Here is a 23,470-nt window from a genome sequence, read left to right as displayed (position 1 = left end):
GCATCATCTAATCTAATCCTTAGCCCTGCACAAGAGTCACACCATGTGCTTCAGTGTTGTCCAAATGCTTCTTGAACTCTGTTAGGCTTGGTGCTGTGGCCACTTCCCTGGGGAGCCTGTTCCAGTGCTCAGTGACCCTCTAGGGGAAGAACCTTTTCCTAATACCCAAACTCAACCTCCCCTGACAGAACTTCAGGCCATTCCCTTGGGTTCTGTCACTTGTCACCACAGAGAAGACATCAGTGCCTGCCCCTCCTCTTCTCCTCACGAAGAAGTTGTAACTGCATTGAGGTCTCCCCTCTGTCTCCTCTTCTCTGGACTGAACAGACCAAGTGACCTCAGTCATTCCTCATACAGCTTCCCCTCAAGGCCTTTCCCCATTTTTATTGCCCTCCTTTGGACACTCTCTAATGACTTAATATCTTTCTTATATTGCAGTGCCCAAAACTGCACATGATATTCAAGGTGAGGCCATGCAGAGCAGAGTGGGACAATCCCCTCCCTTGACATGCTGGTGATGCTTTGCCTGATGCCCCCCAGAACACAGTTGGCCCTCCTGGCTGCCAGGGCACTGCTGACTCAGATTCAACTTGCCTTTGACCAGGATCCCCAGGTCTCTTTCCATGGCACTGCTTTCTAGCATCTCATTCCCCAGTCAGTACCAACATCCAGGGTTGCCCCATCCCAGGTGCAGAATTGGTCATTTCCTCTTTTTGAACTTCCTATGGTTGGTGATCACCCAGTCCTCTGATTTGTCAAGGTTTCTCTGCAGGGCCTCCCTGGCTTCGAGGGAGTCAACAGCTCCTTGCAGTTTTGTGTCATCTGCAAACTTACTTCATTTTAGACATCCTTTACACTTTGTTTTCTCGTAGTCCCTGAAGTTAGAGGGCCCCTGACTGGACCTACAGTAGTGTCTAGGGCAGCTGTGATTCCACAGGTGAGGGCTAACATCCAGCTCTCCTGCAGGTTTTGGCAGATCCACCATGCAAAGTAGAGCAGAGAGCGACTCCACCCCCTGCTGTTTTGGTTGACTTGCAGGGTTAAAGCAGGAGGCCTTTGCAGCAGAAGCATCCTCCATCAGCATTACAATGAATTTGTTTTGTACCATTCCCCTCTGGGCCCACATTAAGGAATTGTCCATTTGTGCAGTAGGGACTGTGCAGATTATTTGTGGACTACTACTCTGAACTCCTCCTGATGTAAATTTTTGCTGCTTCCCTGTCTTGTGTGGCATTATATGGAATCCATGGGATCAGTATCTCAGAAGAGGCAGAGGGCAGTAATAGGAATGGAGCTCCAGGCATGGGTCTCTAACTGGGCAGAAGGTTTGATGGTGGGCTTGCAACCCAAGATCTGTTCATGGTCTCCATAGTGGACTCAAGTCTGTCCTGTAATTCTTGAGGCCTGGTTGTTGTTTCTGCTCTTAAGACAGTCTTTACTTCATTTGGAGGAATAGTGATCTTCTGTCTCTGTTTTCTGGCAAAAGTAATAACATTAGCAAAACCTCCTGAAGCTGTTGCTTATTCAAAAGGTTGCTTCTACAAAAGGTTTTTTCTCTCTTAAAACATGTTTTGATGAGAAGTGTTGTTTTCTTTGTGCCTATCAAGCATCACCCAGGATGTTCAGAAGGAGTTGGCATCACTGTTAGACTGAGTGGCAGTTAGACTATTGGACAGATATGATGGCATCAGAGGCTCAGCATTAGAGGGATGGCAGCAGCAGGCATAGCATATAAAAAGGTGACATGATATCATTGCAAACAGAAAGATGGATAAGTAGGAGAATGGAGCCACTGATGGCTGACAGTGCCTGACAAATTTAAAGTATGCCATTTGTCTTAATACTTCAGACTGATCTCTAAGTGGCTTAAGAACAGCCTGCAGGTGCTTGAATGTTTGGTGTTGGTTGGAAGACTTGTCAGTGGCAAGGCCACTCAGTGGCTAGGGTTTTCAAATACTGCTTTGTATTTGGCATTAAGTATAAATGCAGAGCAGAACTTATCCATTGACTTAATTCAGAAATAGTCTGCTTTATACACACCACAGCTGCTCTCCATTCTGAACTAAATGTGTAGTCATTGTAGACAACCCTCTGAAGAATGTGCTGCATCTCAGAGCCTTTTCACATATCAAACTTCTTGTGAAGAGCAACTTGGGAAACCCGTGGTATACCTGCATTTACTGAGTGCAGGTTCACAAAAGAATGGAAAAACAGAATGCATCAACTGAAAGGCAAAATTGAAAAGGATATATGCATGAAAAATACTAAAGAAGAAGGACGGTGGGATAGATGGAGAGGAGGGAAATCCAGGGAATGATGTGACAACCTGAATGTTGATTTTAGAGGGTGCATGTGCTACTGTGACAGGGAAGATTTAGGTTAGATATTAGGGCAAGGTTCTTTCCCACAGAGGATGGTTGGATGCTGGAACAGGTTCCCCATGAAAGTGGTGACAGTACCAAGCCTGACAGAGTTCAAGAAGTATTTGGACAATGTTCTCAGGCACATGGTGAGATTCTTGGGGCTGTCCTGTGCAGGGCCAAGACTGGACTGCAACTATCCTTGTGGTTCCCTTCCAACTCAGGACATTCTAAGATTACTTCTCAGAAGCACACCAGCACTTAAATGTGTTATCAATGCTTCAGTCTTGTCAGAACCTGATCTTAAAAAGATATAGTCTGCTCTACTACCAAATGGGTGAAGCTGTCTCTTTCAGTGGCTTGAATTTTTGTGAAGGAAGTTTGTTATTTTATGGAAAATATGGTATCAGTAATTGTGCTGATGGTTTAAAATGCAGTTTGTGAATATGAGGCACATATTTCCTGTACACATTTCTTTCAGTTTCTCAGCTGATTTTTCTGTTAGAAAAATGAAATTAGGACTTTAGTTTCTCTCCAAATAATCCACAATTTTAAGATTTAGTCTTCATGTAATTATTCTTTCATTCCAGTAAGTCATGGGGTCTTTTTCTTGTGACAAGTTATTTATATGCTTTATACTAGAATCAGTGCCCCTTGTTGATAAGTTGACCTGTCTGTCACTCTGTGGAATGCTAATTACTCTGTCCTCTCTCCTTGAGCCTAGATACTTGGGGAGTCTAGCAAGTGTGGCTAATGAACAACATATGCAGTGGCTGTGGGACTTCGGTAGAAGGATGCCCTTTTGGATAGGCAAGTACATCCACTGCCTGTCCTCTCTGAGCATTGAAAAGCACCTTGAAAAGCACCTGTGCACCTTGAAAAGCAGAAACTGCCACAGCAGTTCCAGCCCAGTTTTTAAACATTGCACTGTACTCAACTTTCTGCTGCTTTTATTATTTAAGAGCAAAGCGTAAGGCAAAACCATAATTTACATGGCTAATTTTACAAGTCTATATCAAAAAGAAGAGTTTGCCATGTTGCCTATTTCTGTACAGTTTTTGTCTTGAAACCTTTCCCATTTTAACACAAGCTGATAAAAATAACTCCTACACTCTTATCTCACCATTCTTTTGACTGTTATTTTATTTATCTTTAATTTAGCTTTTTTTTATTTGTTAGTTTTAACTTTAAACAATTATGTATGTTCCTGCTAAATTAATGATGCCATCTTGTGTCAGAAATCTTATGAATTCATTAGAGGATCAGCTAAAGAACATTTCATCATAGCATTTTAGATTTAGCTATTTCTTATTATGCACATTACATTAGCGAGCAATGGGAAGAATTCTGCTATACTGTCCTCAGTTTGGTTCTTGTTTTTCCATTCTGATCTGCAATTGTCAGCTCAGTAATTTTCTTAGATGAATTTACTAGCTATACTAAATTAACTTTAAAAAGTACAGTCAGTTTGGGATCATGTTTAATGGGCTCATGATTCTGTTAACCCAAGAGAAATAAATTCTGCTGACAAGAATAAAGACTACAAGACTGTTATGTCAATTTTCTGATCTTGGTCATTTAAGAAGACAAGGCTTGTCTAAAAATATGTCACCCACATTACCCTCTTAGTAACTCAGAGGCTAAATGAAAAGATATGTTTTATGTTGTACTAATTAACAGAACCTAATTTTACAACTGTTAATTTAAACAGTGTAAACAAGGTCTAAAAACATCTGCAGGATTTTACATGCAGAAGAAATCTGAAGGCATCTGAGGCTGTCCAGACTAGAATATAATATTCTCCTTGCTATCTCAAGTATCAGAAGAGAAACTTATGAGGGCATAGAGTTGTGATAGATGGAAAGAGGAAAAACATTTTAGATAGGCACTAAAAAGTATATTTTTCTTATTCAGATGGCACTACTTGCAATTGAAGTGGCCTAATTAAATACTAAATTGTGTTTTATTTGTGTTCTGTCAGATGGTTTTTCCTCTCTCAGCACTAAATTGTATGCATTTTTTAACAAAGATATAGAACAACATACTTCTTTTGGCATCAGACTCCAGAGACAATGAACATCACTGATTTGGTCTTACTGATTTCACACAGGCTTGAATGACCAACTCAATCCTGGACATTGGGAGTGGAATGGAGGAGAACCTGTAACCTACATAAACTGGAGAAGAGGCTCCTATCGCTTTCCAGTGGGAGGAAGAAATTGTGTATTTGTGCAGAAGCGAGGAAAATGGCAAGCAACTGATTGCAAGAATGTCAAACCAAACAGCTATATATGTTCAAGAAAGTTGTAAGGAATGGAGGATGCCTTTGAAAGCGTATGGACATTCATGTTATCTGCAGACATGGGAGTGCAGTTAGAAAACTGTCCTGATTATCAGTGAGGTTTATTTTGTATGCTGCCAGAGGTACAGATGCACCGGCCTCTAATCAAGGTATAGAGGTCCACTGCAAAGTTTAAGTCTAGGTTTAAGTTTTGAATTCTCCCCAAAGACATTGATCTGTCACTTACTTGTATGTATTTTTACACCAAAGAGCTGTGCCTCAAAGCTTTCATCACACTTCTGTGTGAAAGTCCTTTTTTTAAAAAATAAAGTAGCAAATCAGTTGATTTGCTTTCCTCTAAAGGAGGGGTTGTGAATGGGGGTGGAAATGGGGGCAGACTTTTGGCTAGAACCAGGTCCTCTTGGGTGACGAGGGGAGTAACATCATGTAAGGAAGGCTTCTTTGGTTGATGCCCTAGTGCAATATCTTACAAAAGGACTAATGGCTGGATTTAGTGACAGAGTACAACAGGAGCAAAGGGGGCTTTTTTCTACCATCCAAGGCCAGCTTTGGATCCCTATGAATCTGTTCATAGAGCTGCATAATGTTTCATATTCCTAACCAAAATTTTTCATTGTTTTTTGAATTGAAGGATACTGGTGTAATTTTCAGTTTAATTAAATAATGGTACATCTCTACATCTAATGTTATATCAAAACATGATTTATTAAAAAAATATTGAAGCTTAATCCTAGAATATTATCTTGGGATATTCAGTGATACATGAACATCAATAGGATTTATATGTGTGTATAAACCAATGTAATCATGAGACATATTTTGTACTAAAGCAGCTATGGCTTTTGAAAAGTATTAATCTAAGTCCTTATTAGGGATTTGAGGTTTTTAAAATAATATTTAAAAATCCAGATTTATTTCTGAGAAAGACTTAAAAATCAGCAGTAAATAGGAAAAAACAGCTGGCCATAATTTATTATTTTAGATATATGCAGTTGCAGTATAACCATTTTGTAACATTATAATAAATTTATATTTGGCCTGTCAAAAGCTTGCTTTAGGACTTTCTAACTGCCAGCCTTAACATTAAAAAAAAAGAAAAAGAAACCAGGCATAACTTTCCCAAAAAATATAAAATTAAAGTTCCTATCAAACCCTCCCTTCGCCCACAGGGTAACAGTTGGTCTGGTACTGAGTGGGGTAAATTTGCTCTGTACCTATGAACTCTCATTCCCCCCATCTGTCTGCCAGCTGCCACCAGTTGATCCTCCCCTCGATCCTCTAATTCATCCAGCCTCTGGATCAATTTTGCACCAAAAGTGCAAAACCTCCTTCTGAGGTTTCTCAGAACAATTTCTCAGTCCTGCAAGGGACAGATGCAGCAGAATCACCTCTTCTCTCTGGGCTGAGGGACATTGTCTCAGAGGGTATATATCCCTCCTCCTTGCCTCTGGTGTGCATTGGTTACTCATCCTCCCTCCTCACCTGTGACAAATTAAATCAATATGCATGTGAGTAGCTGGACAGTCTTTGTTTATAGGAAAGAACCTTTTTTTTGTATTATTTATGACAAGCTTCTAGACACTTTTGCTAAACACTAACTCTTTTGTTTAAGGAGTTTTCTAAATCAACAGATAGGCTAATTGTCTCCAAACCAGGTACTCCTGAGTACCCATCTAGACCTGATTTTATTTCTGATTGTTTTCATTACAGAAAAAATTAGCATCTAAAAAAGCACTCTTGAGATCTCTCAGTGGTGTGTTATGGAATTCCAGGGAAAATTGACTAAGAGAGACATAAGCATAAGCTTTTAGTTCTTTAGGACTCTCTTTTAATAAAAGCTGTAAAGTTTATTGGTGCTATCCTGATAAAGCCTATTGAGATTATTCAAATACCTCTCTGAATTATTTAATAAATTATATCACTGGAGAGGGAATTTGAAAAAGGTGCTTGTTACTTGATCAGTAACTAATAAATGACTCATGTCATCTGAGACAACAGTGACCTCAGGTTTGTCTTTGTGAGAAGAGGGAAAACTTTCCCTTTTCTGTATTTCATTTGAACTGCCTTAAAATGATTGCAGAATATGAAGACTTCACTATACAATAGAATGTTAGGTGTGCAAACTGTATTTGCTACTGTTCTAATTATACCTAGTACAATACAAGAATGAAATGAAAATTCTTATATTGCAGTGCAAGTTTATTTCTGCTCTGAAAGGCTGCTGTATTGTTTTTCAACATAATCAATTGTTCCAAATGTTTATGAATAAATTTTAATTTTTCTATCCTTAAAAAAGAAGTATTTTTTCAGAGATTTTTACAACTTGTATTTTTATTATTAGAATACTGGAGTTCAATGAATACAGCATACTCCAGTCAGGGAAAGCAAAAATAAATATTTTTTTTCCTGTTAACATAGGAAAATATTGCATCTAAGAAGTTTTAGTAAAGGATGGCCTAAAATCCTGAGGAGCTTTGGGGATTTTTCCAGTCTTCAATACTTTGAATTAGACTGAGTAAACTCAGGTAAAAATCAGTATTTAGAGGATCAGCATCAGCAGAGGAATTTCAAAAGGCTGAAAGTAAGAATAAGGAGCATGTAAATTCTGGTGTTCACCTATGGATGCCACACTTTCTGTATAAACAAAGGATTTATTTCACCAGAACTATCCATATACCTTTTAAGAGCAATAAACCAAGATGCAACAGCTCAGTGAAAAGAACCAAGTAGTTGGCCTAGATTTCTATTGAGGGGTGGGCAATGTGAGTTCTTTGTGTGCTTGTCACTTTTAACCACCTTCACTCCCTGTCAAATATCTTTTAAATATGTCAACCAATTTCAAATAAATTTGGGGGAAAAGTAGTTGACTCAAAGACAGTGGCTATGAAAAATTGAATAGGCAACTGGTTACAGGAGCACTTCTTCCAAACCAAAATATTCTCAGATATTTGTGTTGTTATTAACTTCACAGTATCAAGGTTTTAGTCTGAAAAATATCAGAAAAGTTTTCCAGATCTTTTTTTCTACACATGGAAACTTACTGAATGTTTTCAAGTCTTTATTCACTCAAATTATAAAAACAACTTTGAGAGAATTATGCATAAGATTCAGTGAATACTGTGATTCTACATTATTTACATTACAAGAATGGTGCTACTGTAATTCTTGTATTCAGAATGCTATATATATTATTATGTTTAACTCTGTTATGTATGCTAATAAAAAACCAAAATATACTTTGGTGAATATGTACTTCATCATTTCATCATCTCACAAAAGCTTCTTCTCTAGTGATAAAGCTATAGTGTTTAGCATAGTAGAAATGCCCTTAGAGTGAAGTAGAATATACCTGCTCTTTACTTTATGCAGCTCCTGAATTCTGTTTCTTCTGCTTGGGCCTATTCTTGAATTAATATTATAATCACAGTTGTATCATGAGTTAACTTCTCTTATGAGGAGAAACTGAGGGAGCTGGGCCTGTTTATTCTAGAGAAGAGAAGACTTAGAGGGGATCTCATCAATACACACAAATATCTGAAAGCCAGGCTTCAAGATGATGGTGCCAGACTCTTTTCAATGGTGCCTAGAAACCAGAAAAGAAGCAGTGGCCATAAACTAAAAGCTCCACCTCAATGTGAGGAAGAATTTCTTTACTTGGAAGGTGGCAGGACACTGGAACAAGCTGCTCAGGGAGGTCATGGTTTTCCTCTCTGGAGTATTCAAAATCCACCTGGACATGTTCCTGTGTAACCTGCTCTAGGTGACCCTGCATTGGCAACTGGGTGATCTCCAGAGGTGTCTTCTAACCCTAATGATTCTGTGAATGGGAATCTGGTATCTAAAGTGTTAGATATGAGCACAGTGAGTAAAAGAATATAATTTTATTCATACAGATGACATTTTCAATTATGTATAAATATATTTCTTACTTTAATTAAAGAAATCTTATCTGCATCTTCTTCCTTGGATAATGTCACAAACATTTTGTTGCTGTTGTCAAACTCGTCAATGAATCATGTCTCTCTCTCCAATTGTTGACAACAATCTAAAAACATGTGTCTTCGCCCAGATTCTTTCTCCCCTGTCCCACAGCTTAGCAACCTGAAGCAGTGAAGCGCATACCCAACAGAGCTCCTCAGGCTGGTTCTCAATAGCTCATGAAGAATTTAGGAATATAGTTAGATCATGTAGAAAGAAAATTAGAGAGACAAAGGCACAATTTTATCTCAATCTAGCCCCTTTTGTTAGGGATAACAAGAAGTGCTTCCACAAATACATCAATAGCAAAAGGAGGGGCAAGGAAAACCTCCATTCTTTATTGGACATGTGGGGGAACATAGTCACCAAAGATGAGGAAAAAGCTGAGGTACTTAACACCTTCTTTGCCTCAGTTTTCAACAGTAAGACAAGTTGTCTTCAGGAGAACTGGCCTCCAGAGCTGGTAGACAGAGACAGGAAGCCGAATAGGCCCCCTGTAATCCAGGAGGAAACAGTGAGTGACCTGCTGAGCCACCTGTATCCTCACAAGTCCATGGGACCAGATGGGATCCATCCCAGGATGATGAGGGAGCTGGCAGAAGAGCTCACCAAGGCGCTCTCCATCATTTACCAACAGTCCTGGCTCTCTGGGGAGGTCCCAGACGACTGGAAGTTGTCCAATGTAACACTCATCCACAAAAAGTGCTGCAAGGAGGACCCAGGAAACTCCAGGCCTGTCAACCTGACCTCAGTGCCTGCCAAGGTTATGGAGCAGATCATCCTGAGTGCAATCACACAGCACCTACAGCACGGACAAGGGACCAGACCCAGCCAGCACAGGCTTAGGAAGGGCAGGTCTTGTCTGACCAACCTGATCTCCTTTTATGATCAGGTGACTCACCTGGTGGATGAGGGGAAGGCTGTGGATGTGTCTGTCTGGACTTCAGCAAAGCCTTTGACACCATCTCCCATAATATACTCCTGGAAAAGCTGCAGGCCACGGTTTGGACAGGGGCACTCTGTGCTGGGTTAAGAACTGGCTGGAGGGCCGGGCCCAGAGAGTGCTGGTGAACGGAGCTCCATCCAGCTGGCAGCCGGTCACCAGCGGTGTCCCCCAGGGATCAGTGCTGGGCCCAGTCCTGTTTAACATCTTTATTGATTTCGATGAGGGGATTGAGTCCACCATTAGCAAATTTGCAGACAACACCAAGATGGGAGGGAGTGTCTATGAGCTGGAAGGCAGGACTGTCTGCAGAGGGACCTGGACAGGCTGGAGAGTTGAGCTGATTCCAGTGGGATAAGGTTCAACAAGGCCAGGTGCCGGGTCCTGCACTTTGGCCACAACAACCCCCTGCAGCGCTACAGGCTGGATGGAGAGCAACCAGGTGGAAAGGGAGCTGGGAGTTTGGATTGACAAGAAGCTGAACATGAGCCAGCAGTGTGCCCAGGTGGCCAAGAAGGCCAATGGCATCCTGGTCTGCATCAGGAACAGTGTGGCAGCAGGAGCAGGGAAGTGATTCTTGCCCTGTACTCAGCACTGGCGAGGCCACACCTGGAGTGCTGTGTCCAGTTCTGGGCCCCTCAGTTCAGGAAGGATATTGAGGTGCTGGAGCAGATCCAGAGAAGAGCAACCAGGCTGGTGAAGGGACTTGAGCACAAGTCCTGTGAGGAGAGCCTGAGGGAGCTGGGGTTGTTTAGTCTGGAGAAGAGGAGGCTCAGGGGAGACCTCATGACCCTCTAGAACTCCTTGAAAAGAGGTTGTAGCCAGGTGGGGGTCGGTCTCTTCTCCCAGACAACCAGCAGTAGGATAAGAGAGCATGGTCTTAAGCTCTGCCAGGGGAGGTTTAGGTTGGATATTAGGAAGAATTTCTTTACAGGGAGAGTAATCAGGCATTGGAATGGGCTGCCTAGGGAGGTTGCGGATTCTCTGTCCCTGGAGTAGTTTAAGAAGACACTGGATGTGTCACTGAGTGCCATGATCTAGTAACCATGGTGGTCTTGGATCAAGGGTTGGACTTGATGATCTCAGATGTCCCCTCCAACCTGGTCGATTCTATGACTTAATGATTCTATGATTCTGAAATTGGATACACTCTCAGTTGGGCAGTATATGTGCCAGCACCATTCAGGAGACGCTTCAGAAGGTAGACACCTGTTCAAACTTATCAGTCTGACAATTACAATAGAGAGAGAACCTTCCATTGCATCATCTGTGTGTACCTACAGACACAAGAGCATGGGCCAAGAGATATGAAAGGACACTCATCCTAGCCCTACTCAAGACATGAATAAACATTTTCAAGTGTGAGCACCTGCATTTTGCCTGCAGTATGAGACAATGCTGTTCTCAGTTCTGTTGCCACAGCACACCGAAAAGAACTGAGAAATGTGAACAGAAGGATTTAAATGAGTGAAGAAAGAAGTGCAACAGATGACTTGAAATAGAGTAGCAAAGGGGGAATTCATGATGCAGAGTATCTAAGGTTAAAGGTACAAAACTAAACAGATCTATTGTCTGTTCTTTCATTTTGTACCTTGTAAAAAGCCTTTCAGTTTCATAATTACAAATCTCCCACGAGGCCTGTATGTGATCTGTTTCCCTGAAACTCTGTAAAACAAAGACCACAGATGGCCTTCTTTGACAAATACAATAATTAGAGAATAAACTACATAGTGCAAATTCTTTAGATCTGAGGTCTTCCTATGGAATCTGTAAAAGATATATCTGGATACAAGTTTGTCTACATAGGATGTGTTTTGTAAAATAATAAGATATTGAATTGGACTGTAATCTATAAAATCCATTTTAAGGATTTAATCATCAACCATGGTTTGATGAGACTATTAAGCTCCACAGAAGGCAAGTAATTCAAGCACTACACAAGAATTATTTTTAGGCATCAACTGGCAGCATAGCTAATTACTCAGTTTATGTCCATAATGACTGAATAAACTCCGGCTCTGAAGCAAACGAATAATACCACTTTGTATTTGCATAGCACTTGTCATCTATAGACCTGACAGTTTTAAAAGGATAGGCAAACATTCACAGTGACTATTTCTAGTGAAAACAGTGTCCTGCATAAATTGCTACTATGAAGGCAAATCAAAGCCTGCTTGAAAAACACTGCTGCATTTAGCCACAAGATTTACCAACCAAAATACAGTGAAAACATATGCTATGCTTACATGAAAGGGTAATTAGGCAGGAAAACAAGTTTTTAGAAAAGAGATGGCATTGTTTTTTGTAGAAATCTGAGATAAGCTGTATTTGGAACATAATGATTATGTGCCCAGTCCAACCTCTGTAGTCAATTATTGGTCTATGCAGTTGATGTCACCACAAAGAGACTTGCAAATGCTTACTATTTTTAATTTCAGAATGACTCTCTGAGCTCACTGTCTGAGCTGGGATGCTTTCCTGTAATGCAGGCAGGTTCCTGCCAGAGATAAGAAGCTAAGGAAAGATCTACTACCTGTGCACGATAACACAGGCAGCTGACTCGAAAACATATTTAGGCAGTATTTAAATATAGAACAAAGTGTGCCCAGATGTGCCAGGTCCCATTTCTTACCATCTTTGTCTCCTGGAAAGCAGCCATAGCATACTATTGTAGGCATGAAGGAATAGTGGTAGACTTGCCTGGCAGAACCAGAGCTGGCATGCTGCTTTTGGCTCTCAGCAGATCTTAGGTAAAACCATCCAAGAAAACCCATGAACTAGAACCGGCTTGACCTAGAAGTGAAGAGGGCTCTTTTATCAGTCTTTGGGTTGCAGAGTAGCTTGTGAAGTGACTTGCTGACACTGATTTGCTTTAGTCTTCTTCCCTACAATTCTGTACATGGTAAATAATATAAATATTTTGTGCCTTTACATCTGAAGCCCTCAAAGCCAGGCCTTTCTTCTTGCTATATGTTACAGGACAGAACAGTACATACTGGAAACGGATTGTACTGCAAATATAACATCAACATTTATACATATATATCAATACTAAGATTTTTATATATTCCTTCTTATCATTTGCACTGTGTCAATAACCTAGTCCAGTTTAGTTTACATAGTCTGGGCAGCATAATTATTCCAGTACTACCATTTACTTAATTTTTATCTACATTGACAGAGACATCCTTAGACATTTTGCAAATATATACGTTGCTTCAAATGTATATGTTGCCTCATTTTGAAAGGTACTGGAAATGTCTTAGATCCTCTGTGTCAATATAACACAACACAATACATGGGTCTGAGTATCACCCCAGTCTTGTGCCTCTTCAGAAACTAAAATAAAGAGGAAAAAAGAAGGAAAACTCAAAATTTAATGTTCCTGTCTTTTCTGAATAATATTGAATGACTGTTACCAACATGCATCAGATAAAAGGTATTTTAACTACAAGAGCCAACTACTTCAGTTCAAATTGTTGGCCAATACACATATAATGTGACAATTCTACTTACTTATCTACCATCTAATTAATCCTCTTGACTCATTGCTCCACCCTAATGCTGCACATGCTTGTGTAAATATGATGCAAAGACTTCTTGTGTGCACACCTCACAGCTGATCTTATGGCAGATGCCAGTAGTTTCTATTATTTCACTCTTGATAACTGTGGGAGAATCTGCCCTCCCAGGGCAAACTTGAGACTTAAGGAAGGCACCAAACCAGTGGCAGTATTAAATTGCTTTTGGCAGAAAGTATAGAGCAATAAGGCTTGTGCATGATGGCTGAACTTCCCTTAATGAAATCATCCCACTGAGGTGAAGGCACAAATACATTCTAGCACTGTGAAACCCATTCTTGTTGAAGCTACGTGCACTTGTCTCTCAGGATGGATCACAAGATGAGAACAAATTTTAACTCAAGTGAATTTTGCAGTATGGAAAAGCTCTAGACCTCCACTAACTCTGTACCAAAGTTTTAAGTCAGTGCCTCACAAGGATGTTAGTAGGCAATCACTTTACTTCAATTATCAGGCAATAAACTAATTCCCTGAAAATTAAAGTCAAATAACTTCATACACCTAGTACACACCACCTACATATTCAAGAATAATACAAACTAAAAGAGTCTATTGCTAGAGTTGGTAGAAACAAGAGCGTGTAGAGATTAGAGTACGTAAATGACAAATTATTTGATGGAGAATTCCTTTTAGTATTTTTATATTAGGATCAGTATTTGCAATATTTACTGAAAATAAGTTTTCCTTCTCTCAAAACTTTTCTCTATATGATGTTCTAGCAGATTTTTATGGGTTTTTTGCATGTTGCATAGCATGGTAATTTTGCAAAAGATGCCTCTATTTTAAGGTCTAGTAGTCTTTAGGTATTTCTATTGAGACATTGATGGCTAGAATCACAAAATATGTCTGTTTCAATATGTTTTGTTTAAATGCTCATTTTGTTTACCACCTTCATAGGATGCCTGTAGCAGCTTTGGTGCACGTACAGGATGTGGCACTGTCAGTTAATCTTTGAGAATCTAGGAAGCAGAGTTTCTTCACCCTGAGATCTTTTACTTTGTGCTGGTGACATGTCTGCATTCCAGCAGCTACAAACCTGCTGTGAGGAAGGTGAAGAAAGGGCTAGTGCTCCCTGCCAGATTCTTCTGAGTATCTGAGCATAAGTTGGTCAGTTGACAGTGGTCATATCCCAAACCTGAAAGACCAAAGTCAGACTTATTTTTGAAAATTTGGTCTGATTTGATGTCTCCAGATCCAGCTTCTTGTTTTAGCAAATTTAATCGCTTGTTCCTGCCGTAATGAAATAACACTCCCTATTTTGACAGTCTCTGGCTTTATGGAATGAAAGGCAAAATAAACAATGAAGACCACATTGAACATTCTAATACACAACCTCAAATGTTTCCTTAATTCCTAGGCCTAAACTAGACAGCTTATCCAAACATTTCCTCCTGTTGATTCCTTCTGTCCCCCACAACATCCTGGGTTACTAGATTTTAGATAGGAACTTCTAATACACATAATCCAGATTGAGAGCAGAGTTTCATTAGCACAAACTCCCCTATCATAATTGTAATCTACAGTAAATGAATGCAATTAGCCACACCAGGGTCTCCCCTGAGCCCTCCCCTCCTCTGCAGACAGACAGCAGCCATAAGCTGACACCAGGCTCTTGTATAAAGCTAGCACACTACATTCACTGCAATAGTAGCAGGTCAACAGAGTTGCACTTTCCAGGATCATGTCAGTGCTTCTCCTTCAGCTGTTAGTGCTCTCATGTCTTGGATCCACAGAGCCACAGGAAAATTCATGGCAAAGGAAAAGCAGAAAGCCATTTCAGTACTTTTTGTATCTGGACAAAAATCTTAAAAGTCAGAATTTTCGTGAGCTGGCAGGTGAGAACCCAGTAGGTATTGAGGAAAAGCTGGGAGAACCAAGCTTTTTTGTAGCAATTCCACAGACAGCATCTGAAAGTGAGAAGAAAGAGGAAAAAAAAATGTCAAGATTTATCCTTCCCAATGCAGAACTTTATGCTGACCAAGGCCTGAGAACCTGGGCAGCACCCAGAGAGATCTCTCCCGTGGAAAGCTTCTCTCCAACCCATTATTCCAGCAAGAGGGAGTCTGAGTCTCCCTACAGAAAAGATGCCAAGAAATTTTGGGACCACTTCATGTTAAAGAAAAATTCAGCATCCGAAGAGGTTGTCCTGCCAATCAAGACCAATGAAATGCATCAAGAAAACTGCAGAACCCTGCCTTTTGCCCAGGTAAGATCAGGTGTCTGAGATCAACAAACATGCCTTTTGTAATCAGCAACTAAAGATACACAAGTTATTTCAGTGGCTAAGTCACAGGGCTTCATGATGAGCAGCTGAAAAACACTGAAGAAAAAGCTTTAGTCTGATTAGGCAAAGTGCTAAATTCCAGCAATGGAAAGCTGCACACTTAATGTCCAGAGAGCTATTTATTCTTTTTATGCAAAGATGTTATGACATAGCCTAAACAAGTAGGGAAGCTGGGAGTAATTATCCATTCAATTAATATACATCTCCACAGTTTGTATATTTGAATTATGGTACATATATATCTATATATATTTATATGTATGCATGTTTATATACACACAGTCACACGTACATATTTACAGACTCCCAGGACAAGTGTTAACAGAAAAAACTGGTTGTTTTCCTAAAGCTAAGCAAGGATTCTTTTCTTCTGTATTAATTAGAAGACTGATGTTTAAATGATTCTGTGCTAAGAATTCTAGAGAACTGGTAAATTGTCCCATGCACGGATGGAGATCTTCTGTCGTACAGTAACATCAAGACAAGTAAATAGGATAGATAGAAGTGCTGCATTCCTTTTAAGTCAACATTTATTCTCAGTATTTCTGTAACCACAGTCTGTCAAGAATTATGTCTTTTCATATTGAGAACTAAATTTATTTCACACAGATATATTTAAATATAGACATGGTCTAGAAACCTGTACCATTTGTTCTGAAAAGTAAAAAATGCAGTGCGGTTTTCTTGAGGGTTTTTTTGGGTTTTGTTTGTTTGTTTGTGGGTTTTTTTGTTGTTGTTTTTCGTGGGTTTTTTGTTCATATCTTCTATCAAAGTCTGTGGGCCATTTCTGTACCAGAAACCTTAAACTGTTTTCTGTTTCAGGGTGTTACTCATAACAGCTGTGAGAAGGTGACAGTACAGAATAATTTGTGCTTTGGAAAATGTAGTTCCTTTCATGTTCCTGGTCCAGAAGATCACCTTTATACCCTTTGTTCTCACTGCTTGCCCAGCAAGTTTTCCATGAAGCGCCTGCATCTCAACTGCACTGGTTCTGTCCCAGTGGTCAAAGAAATCATGATTGTAGAAGAGTGTAAATGTGAGACTCGGAAGATTAAAGATGCTGCGATTGGATCTCCACTGTCAAACTTACATGCAAATGTACATGAGCACAATTAACCAGTGTAAAGTACCTCTTAACTCAATCATAAGAATTTGCCAATGAAAAAACACAAACAAGTAAAGCTGTCATCACTCTAGTACATAAAAATATTAAAAATACAGATTTTCTACATGAACTTTTTCTCTTTTCCAAGAATAACTTTACCAAAATGTAACAGGTGTTTCCTTGGAGCTGTTAAAGAAATGGAGATGAGATTACTAGGCTTATGTGTAAAGATCTTACTTTTAACAAGGAAAAACCTTAAATATTTTTCCACCCTTCATATAACTGTTTCCAGGATGCTAGTAAACAACAGCTGAAGAACTAACATTATTTAACTGTGCAAAAACCAAACGTACTGACCGGTTTACATTGCCTTCACTTGCAGAGACTGCCAATATAGCTGTATTGGCAACAAAGATGAGACTGCAGTCTCTTCCCTGCAAACACAGGTTTACTTCTACATGAAGATAACGGCTGAAAAGCATGAAACATAAATGGACACAAGGCACATAGAAAACTGTGACTAGTTAATGTCATTCTGATTGCTCCCACCTGGATTTCTGTTCCCATTGAAAAATAATAATCCTCAAATATACACCAATACATGTTGCAAACGATGTTTTGCCTCAGAAACCATTTATTCTCTTCCTACATGCCTGCATATGCTCTGTACATTTTTTTTTACTGAAAGCATTACACTGTACAATATAAAAAATGCTATAGTCTCAAAGAAAACATCAAAGATTAATGTATTTTTGTTGTTGTTACTATTACTATTTAAATGTAAATGTTATTATCACTATTTAAATTTGTGGAAAGACAATGCACACTTTCCAATCTAATGAATTTTAACATTGTCAGTGAATCCAAGATATAGGTCAAGTTCTCAACACTTAAACTAAAGCAGAAAAGGCACTTGTACGACAGAAGATCTGCACAAGGACTTTATCATCATGGCAATACCTGAACAGCTTTACAAAGACAATTGAGAGACTGCTAGGAAGCATCCGAGTCTACTGCTAGGCAACAGCACCAGCGGCTGTTAGCTGAACTGCTGGCTTTCCTGCTCTCTCCAGCTGCTTCTCCCTGCATTTCTCTTGCAGACCTGGCACACCAGGCAGAGATCAGCTTCCAGCAACTAGAATTGAGTCTATCTCTAAGCCAGTTCTTTCACTCCTCTGAGAATCTGCTCCACTGCTATTGCCAAACTCTCAGAACTGGGCCACTGTTGTTAAAGTGTCACAACTTTGTTTTTGTGTATTGGAGATCACTATTGATTTAGATGGTCCATTCAAGGCTTAGGTAAATGATTCCCTGTATTTGAACTGCCATGGGCTCAGAAGTGCCTTAATATTCTGTCAAAAAATAGGTGCAGCAGCATTGCTTTGGAGTGCAAGGCCTATGTTGAATATTTATTAAAAATTGCATCTGAATGATATTCTTATATTGGATCTGCAGCTCTTTGCTTCTGCAGGTCACTTGCATGGAATTAGCTGTATGTAGTCACCATTCATTACATATAAACCTGCTTTTAAATAATAAAAATTGCAGACTAAAACTGAACAAAGTCTTCTCTCTATCCTTTTACGCAGAGGACTGATGTGCAACCTATATACAGCTGTTTATATGCTATGTCATGATATATGATGTCATTCCAAGTAACTAGCTGTCAAGATCTGCGGTTTTGGTCACCATGATACAAAAAAAATATTAAGCTATTAGACAGCGTCCAAAGGAGGGCAATGAGGATGGTGAAGGGCCTTGAGGGGAAGCTGGATGAGGTCATTTGTTCTGTTTAGCCTAGAGGAGACTGAAGGCAGACCTTATTGCAGTCATAGCTTCATTCTGAGGTGAAGAGGAGGGGCAGGCACTGATCTCTGTGACCTGTGACAGAACCCAAGAGAATGGCCTGAAGTGGTGTCAGGGAAGGTTTAGGCTGGATATTAGAATCAGAGAATCAGATGGGTTGGAAAGGACCTCTGAGATCATCAAGTCCAACCCTTGATCCTAGACCACCATGGTTACTAGACCATGGTGCTAAGTGCCACATCCAGTCTCATCTTAAAAACCTTCAGGAACAGAGAATGCACCACTTCCCTGGTCAGGCCACTCTAATGTCTGATTACTCTCTCTGTAAAAAATTTCTTCAAATATCTAACCTAAATGTCCCCTGGCAGAGCTTAAGACTGTTGGGGATGAGGAAAATTAGGAGGAAAATGAAACAGCATTCGCTGCATGGAAGGACCAAGGGAAGGGAGAAGTTTCATTTGAAGACTGGAAGACCAACTCTGCTATTGCCTCTACCTGCAACAACCATAATAATTAAAGACTTTACAGTGGTAGCTGTGTTAAGCTTGTGAAACCTATTCCTAGGTTGATTTCCCCCATTTTCGTTATGGACTTTTTGCCTGCTAGGCATAGAGACGATCCCTCATAGGTCAGTGTACCCTGAGGTACTGACCAATAATGTTTCCCCCAGTTATCTCCTCCCTCGTCCCTACCTCCTAATGTTTTTTTCATGAACCCTTAACCAGTAGCTGTTAGCGGATTTGCATGCTCTGCCCAATCTCCACCCAGTTTCTAGAACCTACCCCAACAAACCCTATAAAACCCACCATCTTGTGTTAATAAAGTTGAATCAGCCCTTGGCTGTGCAGGTGTTTGGATGTGTGTCGTGTGTCTCTTCTTGGGGCTGTGTCACCACCTGGACTTTACCTGCTAGCCTTCTCCTTGGCAGCTACCCTAACAGCTAAAAGCTAGCCAAGAACCCCTGACGCTGGTTCGTTCCTTTCCTCTCTACAAAACTGCATCATAAGATCATGTTCTCTTGTCTTACTGAGAGCTGCCTGGGAGAACAGACCAAATCCCACCTGGTTACAGCCTCCTTTCAGGGAGTTGTAAAGAGTCATGAGGTCTCCCCTGAGCCTCCTCTTCTCCAGACTAAACAACCCCAACTCTCTCAGCCTCTCCTTACAGGACTTGTGCTCAAGTCCCTTCACCAGCCTGGTTGCTCTTCCCTGGACCTGCTCCAGCACCTCAATATCCTTCCTGAACTGAGGGGCCCAGAACTGGACACAGCACTCCAGGTGTGGCCTCACCAGTGCTGAGTACAGGGGAAGGATCACTTCCCTGCTCCTGCTGCCACGCTGTTCCTGATGCAGGCCAGGATGCCATTGGCCTTCTTGGCCACCTGGGCACACTGCTGGCTCATGTTCAGCCTCCTGTCAATCCACACTCCCAGCTCCCTTTCCACCTGGCTGCTCTCCATCCACTCTGTCCCCAGCCTGTAGCGCTGCAGGGGGTTGTTGTGGCCAAAGAGCAGGACCCGGCACTTGGCCTTCTTGAACCTCAGGAACCTCAGGAAGATGTTCTTCCCCCAGAGTGGGTGTTGGATGCTGGAACAGCCTCCCCCAGGAAGTGGCCACAGCACCAAGCCTGACAGAGTTCAAGAAGAGTTTGGACAACTCTCTCAGGTATATGGTGTGACTCTTGTGGATGGTCCTGTGCAGGGTTAAGGGTTGGACTCAATGATCCTTGTGGGTCCCTTTCAACTCAGCATACTCTGTGATTCTGTATTGTTTGTGATTATTAGTTTTCATTTTTAATCAAGCCAAAGTAAGAAAAGTATACAAAGCATTAAAATTCTCAACTTTTTTCCTCTTTATTATCAACCCTTTTTTTAATCTGAAAAAGCTAAATATTCTGAGATGTTTTAGTCAGAATATTTGACCCATGTTTTCAAGCTCTGTCAATATATGACAATGTTTGAAAAATGTTTGTCTGCATTTTTTTCCTGAAATACAAGTATGTTTTTGATTTGTATGTTCTTTTGCAAGGTTTGATAACTTGCAGAGAACCACTTGAAGGTAGGACCTACATACACTTCCAATAAGATCACAAGACAATTATAAAGAAAAATCTTCTAGTCTTGTAATTTTGACAAAACTGACTGATAAACTTTGAGTTTTGTACATGAGGATGGCAGAACTGAAACTGTATTGTAGACTGTAAAGCATTCATCCTTATTTTTTAAGCTCCTTCTGTGTGCATTATTGCAGTCAAAGAAAGCTATTCATGTAAGGTGTTTGCAGGACCAGATTCTTAGTGTGAATTTGCACAGCTTAAAAGTAGGTGAAAAGAGGTAATGACAGCTGTAGTAATTGCTAATTAGATTAGTGCTGTAGGTTTTTTTGGATGCATGTTTAATTAACCCAGCAATGACTGGTTGCATGTAATTAGCACAGTGTTCTGCAAAATCAATCAATGTGTTAATTAGATCAGATCTCTCAGCCTTTAAAAATTCCATATTAGGAATACGTTGTACCCAGGGGGTAACAAGATTTTGCTCTCTGAGCACAGTGATGGCCTGTCCAAGTAGGATACTACGGATCAGAAAGGTGCAGGGTGTGATCCATATCCCTACATGGACGCTTCCATTATAGCAATAAACTGGCATGACTTAATTTAGTTGTGTTTGCTCAGAGATTGCATGCTTTCTGTAATGAAAGCTTTTCCACTTTTCCGGTGTAACTATGCTTAAAATGCAACCACTGCTTTTGTGATGTATTTTGTGATGATTTCAGAGCACTCCTTGTGCAAACTTATCTTATAGAACAAGACTAAGCTGTAGTTGCAGAGCTCTCTGAAAATTCAGATCAATTCCAAGTAGTTTCTACACTTCTGACCTTTTATTTGACCTATTGTCTCTTTTCCAAAAGGGTGTGCTTTACCTAGAAAATAACTGAAGAGAAGTGCTGGTTTTTTTCTACTGCTTAAGCAAAATAAATCTTGAGTATAGGCTACTCTCTTAAATGTGGATTTAATGCAAATAGCTTTAAGGCCTTGCAAACACATCAAACACCAGAATTACATCAAATTCTTATTGAATTCTGCACAACCGTATATTCCAGGGAAAGGTCTCTGAAACTGCACTTGGTACTTCATGCTGTGCTTGGTACTTTGTTCACCGCCTCTGAAATATTCACAGGTAAGGTCATGGCTCTCAGCTGACTAGTTTTTACTGACAGGTAATGAAATCTCTTGCAGTGCCTTTCTCCTAAATGTACCAGCTCCTTGCTACAATAGCAAAACAAGATTCCCTACTCAGATGGAAGCTCTCTGCCAGCCTACACAGCTGCATAATCACATCATGTCTGGGAGGCACCAGGGAGCACATGCTGTGCAGGATGGTGCATGTGAAGAGGTGTGGAGTTGGGGCTAGGTCGCATCCTCCATCAGACAGTTTGCCAGTAGAAACAGGAAACACTGATAGTGAACTATAAATATTATTTGATGTTGTGCTAAACCTAACTCCTTGAATATCTGGCATGTAGCCACCGACTTCAGCTTCCCTGAAATTATTCCCTGACAGCTGTGCACACTTCCTTGGCTCAGGTGAGAAAGAATGGAGATTAAAAGACACTGTAGTTGGCCCTGTTGAAAGAATATTGATAAAATGTTAATTGTCTACACTGATAACAAAATCATCCATTTAGAATGTCTTGGGCTCCACAGTACCACCAAAATGCACTTCAAGTTGAAAAGCAAAAAATGTACCAGGAGCTAAAATTATTCTTATTACCAACAAAACTTATAATAGTACTAAAGTCAGGGTTGTTCTGAGGCATTTTCATTTTCCTGGTTTAACATATTGCTATTACTGGTCAATTAGTCTGATGTTCTGCTGGTGGCTGCAGCCAGCAGTCAGGGGGTTCAAACAGAGCAGACATGTACCTACGCTTCCTTCTGAACAAGGGATAGCTGCTGAAGCTTGTTCAAAGTCACCTTACATTACAGTAGATATGGACACACTCAAGCAGTCTCTTGCCCTGCCGTTCAGATCGCAACTCCTGGAGGTAGAGAGGCATTATAAGAGCTAATATTAGAATATCTTCATCCGAACAGAGCTCCTCACACCACTGTTAACTGCCTAAGTTAGACTACTGCCCGGTCTACCTTGTCCCATGTAATGTATCTGGGCTGCGGGATCAGTAGATCTTACCATGTCTGGTACTGAGGCTGACAGATTGGAGAACATACCTTGCTTTTGATTTTTCTGGACATTAGGCCAGAGACAAAATGGAGCCTGAGATACATTTTCGTTTAACATCTGCCGCCTCATTCTCAATATGTCACACTGCAACTGACAAAACTTCTGGCCAGGACAGGTTTTGGTTCAACATGCTGTGTCACTGACACAGAGTTCTGCCTTCACAAGATGAAGGATTTTGCTCCTACTCAAGAGTTAACAAGTGTCTCCTATGTATTTCATCAAGGTTTACAAGGAAGTGAGCAACACCAGGGTGCTGCAGAAAAGAAGTGGTAATAACAAACTGCACAATTTAGAAGGACACAGGCAGCTGAGTACTGCTGAGAAGACTGGAGATATCTATGTACAGACAATGCACATGGACCAAGGGGCGCAACTGGGCTCAAAATGAATCCTTGTAAACAGTGTCAAGAAGCAAGGGGCTTGTAAGTCGTAAGAATCATGGGAATCACAGTGCACACCTCTCTCTTGCATGTACTTTCCATAACAGAGCATCAGCTGTTACTACACATGGCTTGATTTTAGCATGCTGATTTAATATTTACAGAGTGCCAATAAAAATTATATGATGACAGCTGGTGGCTTCTGTGGTAATTTATAAACAGCAGCAACAACACAGCACAGACATCAGAAACTCCAAGAGGAATTCTATGCTATTGTGCAATATTCAGCACTGAAGAATGTGAATAATTTCTCAGACTTTTAATAATCTTTGTATAATACATCCACACTGGATTTTATGTAAAGTTCATATTATGCAAAGTTACTTTTCCCCATTCAGATAGGAATTCACCACAAAGAATAATTATCTATCTATCTGGATTTGATATTTTGGTGAAAGTATCAGGTAATATTTATAGTCCAATATTTT

General features: G+C 40.4%; 2 protein-coding genes across 8 annotated transcripts in view; both read left to right on the top strand.

Moving 5' to 3' along the window:
- The window catches only part of FREM1 (FRAS1 related extracellular matrix 1), a 91,445-nt gene extending 83,607 nt beyond the window's left edge, over positions 1-7,838 (top strand). For 5 of the 7 annotated variants that reach the window (XM_050328623.1, XM_050328624.1, XM_050328622.1 and 2 more), the window contains 2 exons: positions 3,085-3,170; positions 4,471-7,838. In XM_050328623.1, the coding sequence (XP_050184580.1) occupies positions 3,085-3,170; positions 4,471-4,670 (286 nt within the window). In that variant the 3' untranslated portion in view covers positions 4,671-7,838. Of the gene's footprint in view, positions 1-3,079; positions 3,171-4,470 lie in introns of those variants that run through there. The other 2 variants (XR_007630461.1, XR_007630462.1) reach the window with 2 other exon arrangements.
- Positions 7,839-14,845: 7,007 nt separating this feature from the next.
- Positions 14,846-16,564, top strand: CER1 (cerberus 1, DAN family BMP antagonist). The gene is made up of 2 exons (XM_050328733.1): positions 14,846-15,370; positions 16,271-16,564. The coding sequence occupies exons 1-2, from the start codon at positions 14,846-14,848 to the stop codon at positions 16,562-16,564; spliced, it is 819 nt and encodes a 272-aa protein (XP_050184690.1).
- Positions 16,565-23,470: the final 6,906 nt, after the last annotated feature.

This window comes from Myiozetetes cayanensis, unplaced genomic scaffold (assembly GCF_022539395.1).
Source record: "Myiozetetes cayanensis isolate MyiCay16 unplaced genomic scaffold, myiCay2020 scf4, whole genome shotgun sequence".
Lineage (NCBI taxonomy): Eukaryota > Metazoa > Chordata > Aves > Passeriformes > Tyrannidae > Myiozetetes > Myiozetetes cayanensis.
The sequence above is the reverse complement of the archived record's forward strand: the minus strand, read 5'-3'. Positions and strand labels throughout refer to the sequence as shown.